Source organism: Phaseolus vulgaris, chromosome 4, assembly GCF_000499845.2.
Source record: "Phaseolus vulgaris cultivar G19833 chromosome 4, P. vulgaris v2.0, whole genome shotgun sequence".
In the NCBI taxonomy this organism is placed as follows: domain Eukaryota; kingdom Viridiplantae; phylum Streptophyta; class Magnoliopsida; order Fabales; family Fabaceae; genus Phaseolus; species Phaseolus vulgaris.
The window spans coordinates 48,031,717-48,048,378 of NC_023756.2; the positions used below are offsets into that span (position 1 = coordinate 48,031,717).

At 31.4% G+C, this 16,662-nt stretch overlaps 2 protein-coding genes and 1 long non-coding RNA gene across 4 annotated transcripts; all 3 read right to left on the reverse strand.

Annotated features, from left to right (window-relative positions):
* Positions 1-563: 563 nt before the first annotated feature.
* LOC137838207 (lupeol synthase) lies at positions 564-6,030 on the reverse strand. The gene is made up of 16 exons (XM_068647463.1): positions 5,318-6,030; positions 4,723-4,998; positions 4,457-4,654; positions 4,292-4,376; positions 4,033-4,199; positions 3,714-3,902; positions 3,529-3,642; positions 2,423-2,542; positions 2,182-2,304; positions 1,919-2,074; positions 1,793-1,839; positions 1,555-1,698; positions 1,288-1,465; positions 1,112-1,192; positions 952-1,035; positions 564-857 (listed from the first exon to the last, which is right to left on the reverse strand). The coding sequence occupies exons 1-16, from the start codon at positions 5,510-5,512 to the stop codon at positions 720-722; spliced, it is 2,295 nt and encodes a 764-aa protein (XP_068503564.1). The 5' UTR covers positions 5,513-6,030; the 3' UTR covers positions 564-719.
* A 4,277-nt stretch (positions 6,031-10,307) lies between these two features.
* Positions 10,308-12,682, reverse strand: LOC137838208 (serine/threonine-protein kinase STY13-like). 2 transcript variants are annotated; one of them, XM_068647464.1, is made up of 3 exons: positions 12,452-12,682; positions 11,083-12,075; positions 10,308-10,907 (listed from the first exon to the last, which is right to left on the reverse strand). In XM_068647464.1, the coding sequence occupies exons 2-3, from the start codon at positions 11,991-11,993 to the stop codon at positions 10,568-10,570; spliced, it is 1,251 nt and encodes a 416-aa protein (XP_068503565.1). In that variant the 5' UTR covers positions 11,994-12,075; positions 12,452-12,682; the 3' UTR covers positions 10,308-10,567. The 2 variants fall into 2 exon arrangements, with proteins under 2 accessions (XP_068503565.1, XP_068503566.1); XM_068647465.1 differs by having other exon boundaries at positions 11,083-12,061; positions 12,452-12,650.
* Positions 12,683-13,741: 1,059 nt separating this feature from the next.
* On the reverse strand, positions 13,742-16,380 carry LOC137838209 (uncharacterized). Its single transcript, XR_011085557.1, has 5 exons — positions 16,226-16,380; positions 15,062-15,159; positions 14,485-14,620; positions 14,074-14,147; positions 13,742-13,974 (listed from the first exon to the last, which is right to left on the reverse strand). It is a non-coding gene; the product is annotated as an uncharacterized lncRNA (long non-coding RNA).
* Between the last annotated feature and the right edge of the window lie 282 nt (positions 16,381-16,662).

A 16,662-nucleotide genomic window follows, 5' to 3' on the forward strand; every position in this document is an offset into this window, starting at 1 on the left:
ATAAAAAAATTAGTTTGTCTTGGAGGGTCAACATTTTTCATCCCTTAAAATCCTCAATCCAAGAGGACACGGAAATAATGTTGAAGTTAGTTTTGGAGGGTCTATGTGAACTATTTTCCTCCTACGTTTTAAATGAATCCCAAAACAATAAAATTTAACCTGAAATTTGTTATTCTCCTCTCATTTTCTGAACACTAGTTAAAAGTTATTGACAGGAGATTTTAGCAAGATTGTCATTGATTTTTATGATCTTGAAGAAAGAATTAGTCTTCTAATTCAAACTCAATCAATGCTATGGGATGAATATGGATACAGTCGAGCATATTCCTTCCACTAAAATTACAAAACTCCAACATATTTTTTGATAATTTTTTAAATCAAGAACAGTTGCTTCTTGTGGATTATGCCCCAGGGATTAATATATTATAATGTCTTGATCTAAAGTGGTAATCAAGCTGAAAGAGATGAATGCATTTGTGTACTGAGAAGGAAATTAACTTGAAATTTAGTATTGTTGTAAAGTATGGTTAGTGTTACCTAGAAGGTTGTCCAGAAAAGACTAATTGAATATCACAATCACAGTTTCACCGATTTATTTTATATGCTGCACCCAAACAGTTGAAATATAAATTGTAAACTATATTACACATGTAGGAGTTGAATGATATGTAGTGCAGAAACAAAGTAATTGGAAAGCACTCAAATTGATGCAAGGAAAGTTAAGGTTTTGGGTCCTCAGCCTTAACCATACCATACAATACTTGGCGACGATACTCTCCCAAAGCCCATATGGGAAAGATGTTTCGATAAGATGAGTAGTTCAGGGTACAGTTCCTCATGAACACTCCTGTGATCTCCTGTCAAAATACAAAATAATACACATTCATGATCGATTATTACATCTTATGATCTGTTTCTTTTTCTGTGTATGAAATGCTGAAATCAATTTACCTGCTGTGGGAAATCTCCATCTTCCATTTGTGAATTGATAAGTAACTTTATTCCACGGTGTATGGGTGTGGGATCTATCTCTGCCTGTTTTTTCAGAAAAACATTCACAATCAGCACACTAACATACGCTATAAAAATCTAGTAACACTTTATTACTAACCTGTCCTGCACGGATAAGGGACAATAGAGCCCACGAAGTTTGAACTAAGTTTGCACGGTTGCCTTCTAGGTTTGTATAAACCTAAATGACAGAGAAAATGTATAATTCTTAATTATACTCCAACTAGTTTATTTTATTATGTGGGCATACACAATGAAAGCTAAATGGATGATGACCTTGTTTTGGCTGGACAAATAACTCTCTCCCCATCCACCATTAGGAAGCTGCTTTGACAACAAAAATTGACAAGCCTTGCGTAGGGAAGGACTGTTATGGTAGTTCCTTCCAGAGGCTCTTAGTCCCTCTACACCAAACCAAGTACCATACGTGTAGCAAATACCCCAACAACCGTACCTGTTCAGTTCAAGTGCATCACTAGATTACCAGAGTTGAAGACACAAATTAAGTACACACACAACACAACACAACGTAATATGCAATACCATGAGCCATCAGGATTTTGCTTGTTTTCAAGGAAATGGATTGCTTTGGAAATACAGCTATCTATTTCCTTTCTTCTGTGCTTTGGGTATAGCTTTCTGAAGAGAGCCAGGCCTTGCACTGCTGATCCAGTGCATTCCACATACCTATTACACATCAGGGAACATAGTAAGTTAATTAGTAAGTGCAAAGCACCATCAGGTTTGTTTAGGAATTCATTGTCACATATTGTAATCTTACTCCATCTCAATGAGAGTGTCTTCAAAGAATTCAGTTGGATTGAATTTCTGCACCACAGTTAACATAAGATGCAAGTCGTGACTTAGTTAAAGGCAAAATCTGGCATTGATTACTGTATTTTCTTACCTCTAACCAACGATAGGCTCTTTGAGGTTCCCAAGCAGGGAAACCGCCATTACTGCTCTGTAGAGAGAGGATGACATTAACAGCATCAAAAAATCGCTGTGTATCCATTTTTTCCCCAACTAGATCAGCTGGCATTTCTGACAGAAGCAGTGCAGCCTGTGCATATACAAATATATATATGTATGATAAGATAAGAAAGAAAGAAAGTATGTTATGTTGATGTTGATGTTGATGTCTAAGGGATTGATTTTGATGAATCTTGCCTTGAGTCCTTCTCCTGTGCAGTCAGAGACTTGCCAACCTTGATCATGCATTGAGAATGTCCAGCTTCCTTTGGATATGTGTCTGTACATTGCTTTGAAGTCACCAGATGGGTTTTCAGCAACCTTTAAATAAAGGAAAATGTTACTTCAAAATTGTTTCATTCTACTACAAAGTTGTTGTTCTTTCCAATTCTAATCTTGTGCATGATTATCAATGTATCATCACTCCTCAAGTTACTACCTGTGAAGCCTTCACGAACTCGTGCGCTTTCCGAAGTGTAGGCCAATACTCTTCACTCACATCACAACTAAGTATTGCTTGAATAGCAAATGCAGCATCCCACATTTGGCTCCCAAAACTCTGCAGTGCTAAATTCAGTTACATTCTTCAACAGCTTCACTCATTTAGAATATTCACTTCTTCATCCACCCAGTGGTCATAAGAATATAAATATTTGATAACATTAAAATAGTCAAATGTTTTTTAAAAAATCTTCCACTTTCTTTTAACATTTGTTAACGGTGAAAGGAGCGTGCAAGGAAAAACGCAGTTGTAGATACAAAATGTGGGTAATTTAGAAGAATAGAAACGCATTACTTTGACAAATAAAATAATTAATTTTAAGGAAATTAAGAAGTTTCACTTAAAAGAGTCTCACTTTTATGAAAATAGAAAGTGATGTTTATAGACAGATTGTTAGTTAATAATATAAAAGAGTGCATTAATGTTTTATGAAAATAACTTACACACACTTATTTGTAATTTTTATTAAATGTGTGATTTTATTTATTTAAAAAAAAATAAAAATTAATAAAAATAAATAGTAATTGTTATACCGATTATTATGTCCTTCAATTTTTTAGAATTAACTAATTGAGACAGTTTTGACCAATTAATCAAACCAGCAATATCCTCTGATTTTAATAACTATCATATTTACTATGAAGCCATTTGATTTAGATTTTAGAGAAGAGTCAAAACACTAAATTAATAAAGTATGCATATTAACGATATGTTACAAGCACACCACTAACTAAATTAATACTCCTTGTTATATATAACACAATAAAATATATATTCAATCAACACAAATTGAACAAAAGATTCCTCAATCTTTCAACTACTCTTCCTGTCTCTTGAAAATAGTTTTGTATTGAGCACCCTTAATTATCACATGTATTAAAAACAATAACAAATACTCTGTTTCTTTTTGTAGGAATTTTCTTTTTAAAAAAATCTTTGTTTTTATTTAAGTGCTGTTTCCGAAGTTTAGAGAAAGTGATATTAAAAAAAACATTATTTTGAATGAAAAGTATGAACAGGCACAGAAAAAAGGATAATGGTACCTGGATTTTCAAGCCGTCTTCTGCGAGCCAGAAGTAATCAGGGATTCGGGCTAAATGAAGTTTGTATGCCTCTGAGTTAGGGTCCTCAACCCAACGCGCAATCAAGCACAACACCTGTACTTAATTTCCATTAAGGAACCTAAGCAAGTAATTAATTAATCAATTATTTGTAATAATTAATTTACCTTCTCTACACTTCCAATGCAAAGGTATCTACTGTTCTCATCCTCGTAACGTACATGCTCAATTGCTATTTCTAATGCCTTCTCTCTCACCATAGAAAAGGGCCACCAATTCACCAAACGCTCTCCCACATGATGAAGAAATCCCCATAACATGTCTTGGATCACAGGATGTGGATAGTACAGGTCCTCCTAAATATCATTCATACACTTGCGTACTTTTAGTTACTTTTTTTTTTTTTATATATAAAATTTTATTATGAAACTTAAAATCTTAGTTCTTATCTCAGTAAATAACAACAATAATATGATTTTTATTGACCTTAGCAACAGTGTTCCGGGCTTTATTCCAGTTGATTGCTTCATAAGGCTCATTATAGAGTTCTTCTCTCAGTGATCTGATTAAGGCAGTGATGGGACCTACGAACCTCTTCCCATATAAGTATGACATGGGCATGTAAACCAAGCGACAGTAGCTCAACATTTTCCCTGCATGTTTAATTAATCATTTTACAATTATCTAACTCATACAACTTTTCTTCACACTTCCATTGTAAATTATGCATGTCTCAGTGACTAACCTGGATGAATGGGGAAGGCTTTGGGCAGAAGCCAAAACTCCGGTGGAAGTGGATTACAGCCAGACCATTCATAGACACCCAGAACCTATACACAAAAACAATATTACGTGAGTGACTCCACTCAAATGTGAAAATCAATGAATACATTATTCATCCATTGATTACCGTGACCCAGAACTTTCCCCATGAGGGAATACCCACTAAACCACCATGGTCCAGGATCCACTTTCTTCCTCTGTACATTGCCTGCTCCATGCCATCTTCAACCCCTTCACCAAGTATCCTCAAGGCAATGTAGCTCAGCGCTGATCCAAACATCGTACTATGACCCTCTATATGGAATCCCCAACCCCCATCTTCATTCTGAAAGGCAATCAGAGATGGATGTTATTCAGGCTAAAAAAAATGCAGAAGGTGATGAATTAATATACCTGATGGTTATACAGATATCGGATTATTTCCTTCTTGTGTTCAGGACCTAAAACAGCATCAAGGGAACCTGTGATGTATAATGCCATCACCAACGGTTGAAGGAAAAACAAAGGCCCAGCTGATTCTGCCGGCCAGTGCCCGTCACTGCCTTGAATGGATGAATAAAAACTCACTGCTCTTCTGATTGTTGTAATCACTGCTTCCGTCGTAACATTTTCTCCATCTCTCACTTTCACTGCTGCTGGAATCACCCCACACTCGTTCTCTTTTCTCAGCTGCATATTACTCAAAACTCATAATTCCACACTATCAATATTACTTTTTTTTGCATGCCTTTCAATTTACAAACAACAATTATAAATCTACTTTCTTTGGAACGTAAATTCAACGAATTCCAAACATACTTTTGATAGTTAGATATAAAGATATAACAACTATTTCATGATATTAAATTAATTGTTACACTTTGAATTTTGTTTTATCGATGTTATGATTTGATGTGGATCTTTCTAAGAACTGTACGAGTCTTTGTATTTGCTCAGGCGTGAAGTGGTTTTTTCTTCTCTGCTGTAAAAGCAGGATACGATACGATACCTGCATTCTGAGGAAGAGATCTGCGCTTTGTTTGATGGAAAATCGGTTTAGTGTGAATTGGTGTCGTAGCCTTTCAACCTCTTCTCGTTCTTCAACACTTCCTGCGTTTGGATCAAACACCCAATGTTGACGCCCCACATTGTTATTCACCGATATCACTCCTTTTCCTCCTTCTCCTATCTTCAACTTCCACATCTTACCAATTCTTTTCCTATTCCCACCTCCCAAACCAGAAACTACATGCACTTATATATCATCACAACTCTTGCTTTTCACACACTTCAAAACTAGCCTTATCAATAATGATAAGACAGGTGGAAATTTCCAGTTCTAGCAATTTATTAACTAACTGTCCTCTTGTTCCCAATATAATATATGCCTTCTAATTTAGCTGTATATGCATGTATCATATGCCTACTTCTTTAACACTTTCAATTCATACAATTCCAAACAATACACCTTACCATTACAACTAAATCAGATTTTATTAAAGAATAATGACGGCACCAAAGATGGATCTATGTTCCCCAACAGGTTCTGTAGCGTAATTTGCATCACAGAAAGCTTGTGGGAGAGACCAAAGATAGAGGAATAAGATGAAGACCATGTAAAAGTCTTCTTTTAAGATATCAAACAATCTGTTTCATAGTAGTTTAGTGAGATTCTGAGAGTCGAAATAGTATATTGAAGAACACCTACAATAAACTATACATAGTTTTATTAGGAAGGAATAAAACCTTCTTTTCATACTTTTGAATTCGACCATGTGAGAACAAATGGACTTAGCTTCCAACATATTAGATCAATGTAAAAGATCTCAAATATATTTGTTTTGGATTAAAATAAAGGAATCATTTTAAAACGTGAAACATTTATTCCTAAAAAAATAATCAAGGTCAACTAACTGCATAAGACAGAAGACAGAATTAAATTTTGATTGATAATCGTTTAAATAAAAGTGAAAAAACTACTTGTTATTATTATTATATCATCAACATAAACTAACAAATAAACAATATTAATTTGATATTGATAAACAAAAATAGAAAGATCATATTTGTTGGGTTTAAAATCATATTGAACAAGGTCTCATAATTCAACCTAAAGAAGTTTAAGATGATAATTGTAAACAGTTTGAGACAAAAAAAAAAGGAGAATTATGTGAACTTTGCCAATACAACATACTTTAAAAAAAAGAAACATTTTTCTTATTGAAAAAACAATATTACATTCTTGAAAAATTATTTTCATTACATAAACATTAGGATGAACTAGTCTAGCATGCAAAATAAATTGAATATTGTTATTATTTTGACAGAAATTGACAGAAAAACAATATTTTGCAAGTGAAAGAGGTTAAGCCACAAGGTAGCAACGGTATAGAGACCATATGAGTCAACATCTTCTTCAGCAAACACTTTATTAGTTACTATAAAATCTCTTTATTTCTAGTCAAAGTGAGATCTTTAACACACTTTTTTACACGTTGAGACGGTCAACTTGTGTGTGGAACTATATATTTATGAGTGGTTTGAGAGCGATCCGACACTAAATGACCAGATAAGCTCAACAAACTCGCACTAAAATATACTACGAATGACTCTAATAATATATTAAAAAGCGGACTTTAAACCTAATTAATTTTATAAAAATTGATTTATAAAATAATATTTGAACCCACTTATATATTATGAAATGTCTTTATCTCTAGTTGACATATAAATGATAATAATAATTGATGAAGAGCTAAAGAAACTTTAGAAATTTATGGAGGAGTAAAATTAGGAAGAAGTATCAAAGAAACTTTAGAAATTTATGGAGCAGAAAAATTAGGAAGAACTATTATTGAATATTATGACTTTCTATAATGAAGCTACAAACTAGAAATGAGGGGCAGTGGAGGTTTGCAATAAAGGGATGTTGTGATAGTTAGAATAAGAAAAAGGGGATATTATGAAGTGAAAGAAAAGGTGAGAGAGGACAACAGTTGGTAGGTGTGTAGTAAAAAGGTGGAGCAAAAGATTGTTAGTTATTAATTGAACAAATAAAAATATCCTTCACTAAATTTATTTGTATATCTCCTTGAGAATTAGAGTAATAATTATTGAAAACTATGATCAAACCCTGTAAACAGAAAATTTATAAAAGTGAGAAGATATAGCGGGGACACTTATTTACTTTAAAAAATATATGTGACCCATTAATGAGAATCACTGAATTAAAATTAAAAATGATATATTATTGAGATTAAAACATTTAAAAAATAAAAAATAAACATTATGTGAATATTAAATTTGTAAATACTTTCAATAAAAATACTTTGTTAAAGATTTAATAACATATTCATAATAATCATAATAATAATATATTATTATTATTATAATACTATCGTAATAATTGCTATTTCGTGATAATATTAATAGTAATTAAAGTAATAATAATAATAATAATAAGATAATAATGATAGCATTTGTTATTATCATTATAATGTAAATATAGATTATATATCTTTTAAATACTGTTTTTTTTAGTGTTAAGTGAATCTTTTTAAAATTTAATAATAGAAGGAGATTTTAAATTGAATTCTTTAGTATTTTAGTTTTTTCGTTTATTATTTTAAAATTTTAAATCAATTATTATTATTAATTGTTGACATGTTTATCACATAATTATGAGTTAATAATCTTGTAAATTTATAAGATTGCAAATTAGTTAAAGTTACAATTCTGGTTTTAAATGATTAGAACCTAGCATTTATTGGTTGATGAGAAGAAGCAGTGATTTAACAAGGCATAGGAAACACGAGACAAAAAAAAAAAAAACAGGGACTCTGTTTTGATGAAAGAAGCCTTCTGAGCAGTTGGAGTAATTTATTAATGCCTTTTAAGAGGAGACCAACAAATCTATGATAATAAATAATTCATTTTAAATTTTAAATTAAAAAAATAATAAAGAAAACCTTTTGGTTTATCATCCACTTGATTTTCTTTTTCATGTTTAGTTTACATTTAAAAATACAACCTTATGAGCAACTAATGTTTTTCTGATAATGGTCGTTTAAAAAAATTTCATGAAAATATTCGTATAGAATGTGAGAATCCAACTTTCTTAAGATAAAATATTTTTTTTACCAAAAAAAATATCACATTATTTTTATTAACTTGTAACCAAAGATTTAGTAAAAATTAAACACAATTCTTTAATTTCTTGAAAGTGTGTACAAATACCTCGAGTAACTACTTCTATCGACTAAATAATAATTCTTCTTACAAATTTTAACAAAAAATTAATATATAATTTAACTCAATTATCACAATATCACTCATCTAAGTAAGTTGTGCTTACTCGCTTAAAAGCTTTTTTTGACACTTCTAGAAAGTCAATAAAAAATCTAAATAGGTTTATTAGTAACAATTCTTATTATCAACCAAATCTAAATAGGTTTATGAGTGGCCTCTTAACAAACAAATTCAAATAGGCTTATGAGTGGCATTTCCTCTTAACAACCAAATCTAGATAGATTTATGAGTGACATTACCTTTTAACATTCAAATCTAAATAGGTTTCTTTTTAACAACCAAATCTAAATAGGTATCAATCACCACCCACAAAAGAGAAGAAAATAACACGCTCTTTATTCTTAATAAAGAATGATTTACTTATCTAAAATTGATTATGCTCAGTAAATTATTGTCTTTATATTTAACTTCCTTCTTCATACTATAATATGGTAAAACAATAATAGTTAAATTATTTTCAAAAAGTATATTTGGGATTGTAAAGAGTGTTCTAAAATAATAATGTGCAACACTCTTCTCAAATTCCAAAGTATATTTTAGTTTTGTATCTTACTATTCCAAAAAGTACTTTCTAAAATATAAAAAATAGAAAGAGTGTTTTTTAAAATGTTATAAAAAAATATTTTCCAAGATTTACATTCCCAAATATGAAGAAATGTTATGAAAAGTACTTTTTCGAACATTTTTTCCTTTTAAATTTCCAAATGTACTTCTCCCAAAACATATTTGCTTTTCCAACACTTGGAAAATATTTTCTAAAGAATGAAGATTAAAAAAATGTTTTTAAAAGTAATTTTTATAATGTTTAGAAAACAGTTACATGTTTCAAAAAGTATTTTCTTGAATACTTATACTTTTTCTTCTTAAATTTTTTTTTTAGGACACTTAACAAAAATGCTTCATCAATAAGTAACACTTCAATCGCTTAGGCTTACAGCACAAAATTGAGAAGAGGTATTTTTAACTGAAGCTTTCCAAGGAAAAAAAAGAAGAAGAAATAACATTGAAGGTGTTTCGAAAAGAAGAAGACATAATATAGAATTTGAAATAAAAGAAATAAGGGAAGTGTTTATAATAAGAAGGGAGTGTAAATAACAAGCAAAAATGAACTGGAGAGGAATGAAATAGGAATAATATTACTAAGTAATTTTTTAGTAAAAAATAATATTTTTTGGATCGATGAAATAAAAAATTACACAAGGTGATTTATTATCGTTTTTTATTATATAAAAGTGAAAAAATATATTCAATTTAAGTCAAATATATATTTTTATATTAAAAACATAATTTTGATTGAAAATCTAATAAAATATATATAATAATTATACATATTTGATTGTTTTATGTTTCAAATAAAATTAGTTTTATGATCTAATTTATTTTATATAAATTAAACTGGACATTGTTGACTAACATAAACCAGTCACTGCCCACATGACTAAAATTGTGAAATATGCATGTATGAAAATACAAGTGACATGAAAAAAAAGATGAAATTCTTCATTTCTGTTTAAAATCATGGGTATGAAAGCAAGGAAATTAAATTTTGTGGAACCCACATTTTTATCTTAAATCCTTATTAATTCTCTTCTAAACAAACAAAAGAAATATCCTAAATCCCTTCACCCTAAATCTCTTCCCAGTAAATAAACCACAACAAACAAAGCTTAATTTGTTTGTACTGTAACCAGTTACACAGAGCAAAGTTTTCATCTATTATCTCATTCCATTTTGCTTTCTCAGCTATACATAACTGTAGTGCATGCAAGTATTACATACACAATCCTCTTAAAACTAAAAACACACAGTAAATACGAACCAAACAATTGACAGGTCTCTAGTTAATACTTTTTCTTCTTAAGAAATTAAGCGCACACACACAGTTATTACATAGTCACCTTTAACTACCTGAGTCCCATGTTCCCTTCGACTCTCATTTGTTTTCCCAGAATCAGTCAGCAGTCATTGGTTGTGTCATGCAACACCTAAATCGGGCCTTCCGAACAGTTGTCAAGATCTCAGTCTCTGCGTTCTCAAGCATTCCTACAATTTCAGTAAACGGTGGCCTAACATCAGGGTTGGGATCCCAGCATCTTGTCATGATCTCACGGAGAACAGGTAAGCAGTCATTGGGTATGATTGGGCGAACGTTTTTTGTCACAACTGCAAATGCTGCCTGTACTGCGGTCATGTTCTGAAATGGAAGCATTCCAGTGATGAGCTCCCATAAAACAATCCCAAAGCTATATACATCCACCTTTTGTGTGTAAGGCCTATGCTGGATCATCTCCCTGCAGCAGATCATAAAACATCAGTTTTAAGTACATGTCAACATGTATATTTTTAATTAAAAAGATATAAAACAGTGAAACCAATTATACATGAGCAATTCAAAAAAAGCAGTTCATATCAGCCACAGGTATATATATGGGTAACAAAAGAAGAAAGGAAACAAAAGAATCTTACGGAGCCATCCAACGGTACGTTCCAGTCTCAGGTGTCATTCCTTCAGTTAGCACCTCAATCCGCGCAACTCCAAAATCAGCAATTTTAATTGATTTGTCACCAAAAATCAAAAGATTATCAGATTTCAAGTCCCTGTGGATCAACCCAAGGCCATGAACATATGCCATCCCCCGTGCAACATCCAAAGCTTGTTTAACAGCCAATTTGAGGGGCACTGATCGGTTTTGTCGCTTCATTAAAAATTGTCGAACTGAACCCCCTTTGGCATATTCTGTAACAATACACCATACCATAGGCTTATGGCATGCACCAATAAAACGAACTATGTTAGGATGATTTAGTGTAGCCAGCATCATCACCTCCTGCTGAAACTGTTGTTCCATCAACTGAGCCTTAGCTGAATCATTTTCAGGCCTCTCCAAGATTTTGATAGCAACATCTTCATTATTGTAAGTGCCTCTGTAGAGTTTCCCAAAAGCCCCTTGAGCAAAAGCCTCACCCATACTAAGATTCCTCAAATCAATTGTCCACTCATCAAAATTGTCAAGCCCTTCAGTTGGAGAACTACTGTCCATTAGTGCTTGAGCCAAAGCATCATCACTCAAAGCATGTGTGACTCTTCCTCGATGATTGACACTGTGTGCAATGGAGTAATTATCATTGGCACGTCTCCGCAACCCTTGGTGGTTCAATATACGAGTATGGGAATCATTGGAGCCAACACTGCCATTATCGATGGACATTGCAACAGAACCTCCACCGTTACTTGTTCGCAAGCTCCCAGTGCTGTCAATTAACATATCCGTGCCCTCCTCAAGCTTATGGTAAAATCCCTTAGAGAAATCATAGTAGTCATCATTGTGTTTGTTGAGGTCTATTATTCCAGGGAATTTTGCTCCACCTTCCAGCATCTTTATCGGTGAAGAAAAGTTTCAAGTCTTGTTATTTCCTCAGCATCAGAAATTGTAAATTAAGCCACCTGAAAAAACAACTCTGAAACCAAAACATACCCACAAAAGAATTTATAATCTTCAACAACAAAGGCAACTCCATCTTTGAATTTACCTATAATTAATGCAAATTGTAGCTTCCAACCATACAGAAGAAACACAAACTGATGTAGTTAACTTAAGCAAAAGAAAAACTAACACTACGTCTAAATCAAGAGATTGTTTCTACAAATCAAATTAATAGAATATCATGGTTTTGGTATAAACTAGGAATCAAATGAATAGGAACGAAGTGGTTGTTCATGACATGAATGACAGCAGAGTGATCTTAGAAATAAAAAAGTGGAAAGATGAAAAAGAGCAAAAATCTGGAAGAACCCTAAAATCTGGGCAGCGTAACAAGAGCTGGCGAGTGGTACCTGGATGGAGAGTATGATTTTCTATGCAACAGCAGAAGAGGAGATCGAATAGGGTAAAGCCAAAAATAGAAATCAAATTGAGTAGATTGAGGTTGAAACCAAAGAAGAACACTAGACAACGAAACTGATGACTTTTTTCTTTTCAGTTTTTTTTTTTCTTTTTAATTTTGTCTAAGCCGTGTTTTCTATTATTTCTTTTGACATTCTAAAGCACATTCTTCCTCATTTTACAATCATCTCTCTGCAAAAACAAAAATTATAGATTCGGTCCCATTAAAATAATTACATTTTTATTTAAATCATTTCTGTTTTTTTATTTCGAAACTAATTTCAATTTAATCTTTTATAATTTGTATTGCATTCAAAATTTGACTTTTTCTTTTGTTTTATAAGAGATGCTATTTTTTTTACCTTAAATTAATACATGGATTTTACCGTGATTAATTGTTTATTTACAAAATAATATTTACTAAATAAAAAATCTATATAGTGAGTTGAAATCTCTACTCCATCTCACTTATATCATGGAAGAATACACAACCTTCATTTCATTGTAATCTATCTTACAATATAATTTTTAAAACATTAGTGAGTTTTTTTAATATAAATAAGTCTACTAGGAATTACAACTTATTATGTAATATGTGTATTGGTTCTCAATGTATTTGTGCTTATTTTTTTTTAATAAATTATAACGTACATGATAAGCACGAATTGGAATATCAGTTTAGTTGGAAAGTATAGTGCATCAAATTTATAAATAATAGAAAGAAGTATTCTGATATTTATTTATATATATTTATGTAAGTAATATACCATAATAAATTATTTATTTACAACAATATTTTGTAATAACACCTTCTTATAACAATTTTATAAGTTTATTTATTCTTATAACAATTAAATTAATAACAATATCACTTACATACAAAATAATAATCATGTTATTCATTTAACAAAAAATTAAACAACAAGCACCCCAAATAAAAAATTATAAATATTTTGAATATTCAATAGATTTTTTTTAATAAAATCTAATTAAAAATATCCTACTTTATAGAGAGACTTAAAATTTAAATAAGTCAAATTTTAATATAAATTGTTATAGTAAAAAATATTATTTACATTTGCTTAAGTTGACTTGTTAAACCTTAAAAAACTTTTTAAACATCTAAAACCTTATTTTTTTTAATCAAATAGATTTTTTTTAAAAACCTTAAATGGGATATACTAATTTCGACCTATGTTATCGAAATCATAAGCTTATGGTGTATAACATATTTCCATTCCTAACTATGAAACCAACATTCAAATTTATTTTTCATACCTTTTTACAATGTGTACGATTTAAATTCTTGGTGCTCATGAATACACCAATCAACTTTTAAAGATCCATGTCAAACAAATCAATTCTCAGGATCTAATCAAATAAGAGTCGAATTTCAAAATCACAATGATATTTAAGGCTTGTATTTAAGTGATGATTTTGCCGGCCGCATTGAAACTCCTCCAGCTGCTGTAGTCTACCATATAATCAAAGAAAGCCAATCAGCATGATAGACATTTTCTTTTAAATATTCATGACTTAAGAACACATTCATGACTGAAGAACACCAACTTACCCAGACTAGTGACGTCTCATTTCCTGAAATATATTTGTCACCCTTGGGGACAAACGGGGGAGGAATTTAAACAGCTGTATACAAAAAAAGAGAGGTGATATTAACAACTACAAATTGAAACAGGGCAAACTTCAGTAGCTGTTCTCAAAATAGAAATTTTCAGATTACTAGTAATGTTATGGTTCAAAAATAAGAATCAATAAAGGTTATTGTTCACAGGATTACAGTCTACTAGAGATTGCATAAAAGCGGCAGTTGCAGGTCTGTACAATGATGGATAATTTCATATTAAAGTTGAGGTAAAGGCCAAAGAATAACCTTATATTTCTAATTCTAAAAAAAACAAGTACATGAAATGAAAATGTACATGATATCAGTAGTATTTAGCAGTCACTAAAGAGGAGAACGTACCCAAAGTTTCACGCATGCATCCATGACAACTGGGACCAGGCAGACAAAAATAGTTAATGCTGACTGATCAACTTCAAGCCCGTAGTGCTCAACAATTATCTCTAGCAAAGTTTGCCAACCAGATTCAGAATGATACCTGCAGGCATTCCATTGTCCAACAAAAGCAGTCAACAACAACATGCTTAACAACCACACCCCTTCAAGAAAAAAAAAATACAATACAACAAAACACATTTTCAAAACCCGTTCCTTCCAAAATGATGCTTATCAGTAATCACTAATTATAGACAAAGGAATGACATGCAGCCTAAGTACATCCTTTGCAAAGATTTCAACCACAGACACAATACTTACCCAGAACATAACCATTGCCATTTCTAAGCAGAGATCTATGCCTGTGACTGATTTTTTAAATGGAATTGAAGGTATTGTGGGATGAACTCGAAAATTAGGCCTATGCCTCGGTATTTTGAATGCATTGATACATGGTGCATGTAATACGATGAGCAAGTTAATAATTCTTTAAAAACCAAGTTTCACTAAATGGAAGGCAATTACGAGATGCAAAGGAAATTACCCTAAGAATATATCTGTGATCAGTATAATTAGAAAAGCCTTCCCGGTGTCTGAAATATTATTGATAATTTTATAACCTGTAAATTTTAGCAAGGCTACCTGCACAACAGGAGCAAACCAAAAATAAAATTAAAGATAATTAGTATGTATATTTTAGATTGCAACACTACAAAATATTAGTAAATATCAACAATCCAAGTTGAAAAAAAAAATATTAAAAATGCTAAAGAAGCCTTCCAGAAGATATGAGGGCTATGCCCAAACCATATGCACCAAATAGTAGCACAAATTGCATATTACTAAAATTAGGTCCAAGGAGCTATGACATACCCAAATTCACAAAAAAGACTGAATAATGTATTCCACAAAAAAACAACAGCAAAACAATGTAATACACTTAAACTAAAGACACTCATTGTAGTTATTGACACGTGTCGTTAGAGATTTCTCCTTTTTATGATTCCACCACTTGTCCCGTGCCTTGTTAGCTTTAAACTGCTTCTTATAATAGCAACAAGCTGTCAACTTTTCATTTGAAAAAACTTTTTTTCAATACCTATTGGAGCCTTTTTAACAACATTTTTATCAAAAACTTTTTTTTTTGAATTTCTAGAATCATTCTTCTATTATATGTCATTTTATATCGAAAACTCTCTTTTTGTTAGACAACATAATATCTTCCATGATGTCAAAATATAATTGAAACAATATTCTTTCAAATGGCTCCAATATGCCCCCTAAAAACGTCTTCTTGAGTCAATTGAAAGGAGGCCTTTCTAAATTTGTGAATGATATACCTCTTCACGAACAAATTGTGTCAACACTACTGATGATCAATTGACTGACATGTCCACCAAGTTTCATAGAGGCTCTCATGTTGACTACATTTGAAACATGGCTGACTCATATGACATAATCTAACTTGAGAGGAGTGTTATATAGCATCTATAACTACCAATTAGGGTTGGAGTTATGATAATTTTAGGTATTTAATTTATTCTTATGTATTTATGATTAATTCCATTGTACCTTTATATGTGATTATAAATAAGACTTTTGTGTGAACATACAAACTCACACAACATTCACATTATGACAGAAAACAAATCTAATAAAACAATTAATGCATCAAAACATTTAACGGAAAGAAAAATGATGAACTTACTTTACTCTTATTGAAGTATAAAAGAATAAATAAAGAGATCCCGTAAACTGTATCTGACCATATGTTGGCAAATGCTCTGCGATTCTCCAGTCTCCGCTCTTCCCTCAACTCTAATCTGTTGGTGCAATAAATAGAATGGCAAAAAGGAAAATGAGTATAGAACAATCAAAGGTCATCTTAAAATAATTACTATTACTAAATCTAAATATCATAACAACTAATCAACAAGTTCAGGACTACATTGATTCTCGTTTTGCTCAAAGTCTTCACCAGTTCATAAGTTCTTTATAAGCAGAATTCAGGTAAAGAATGATGCAAAGATTTTGTAAGATTAGCGCGAGACATGTTAAACAACAGGCAGTTACAGTGCAGACTCTAGCATGATTGCTTTTGTGGACTTTATTACTGAATTCAATATTCTTACAATGCTCATATTC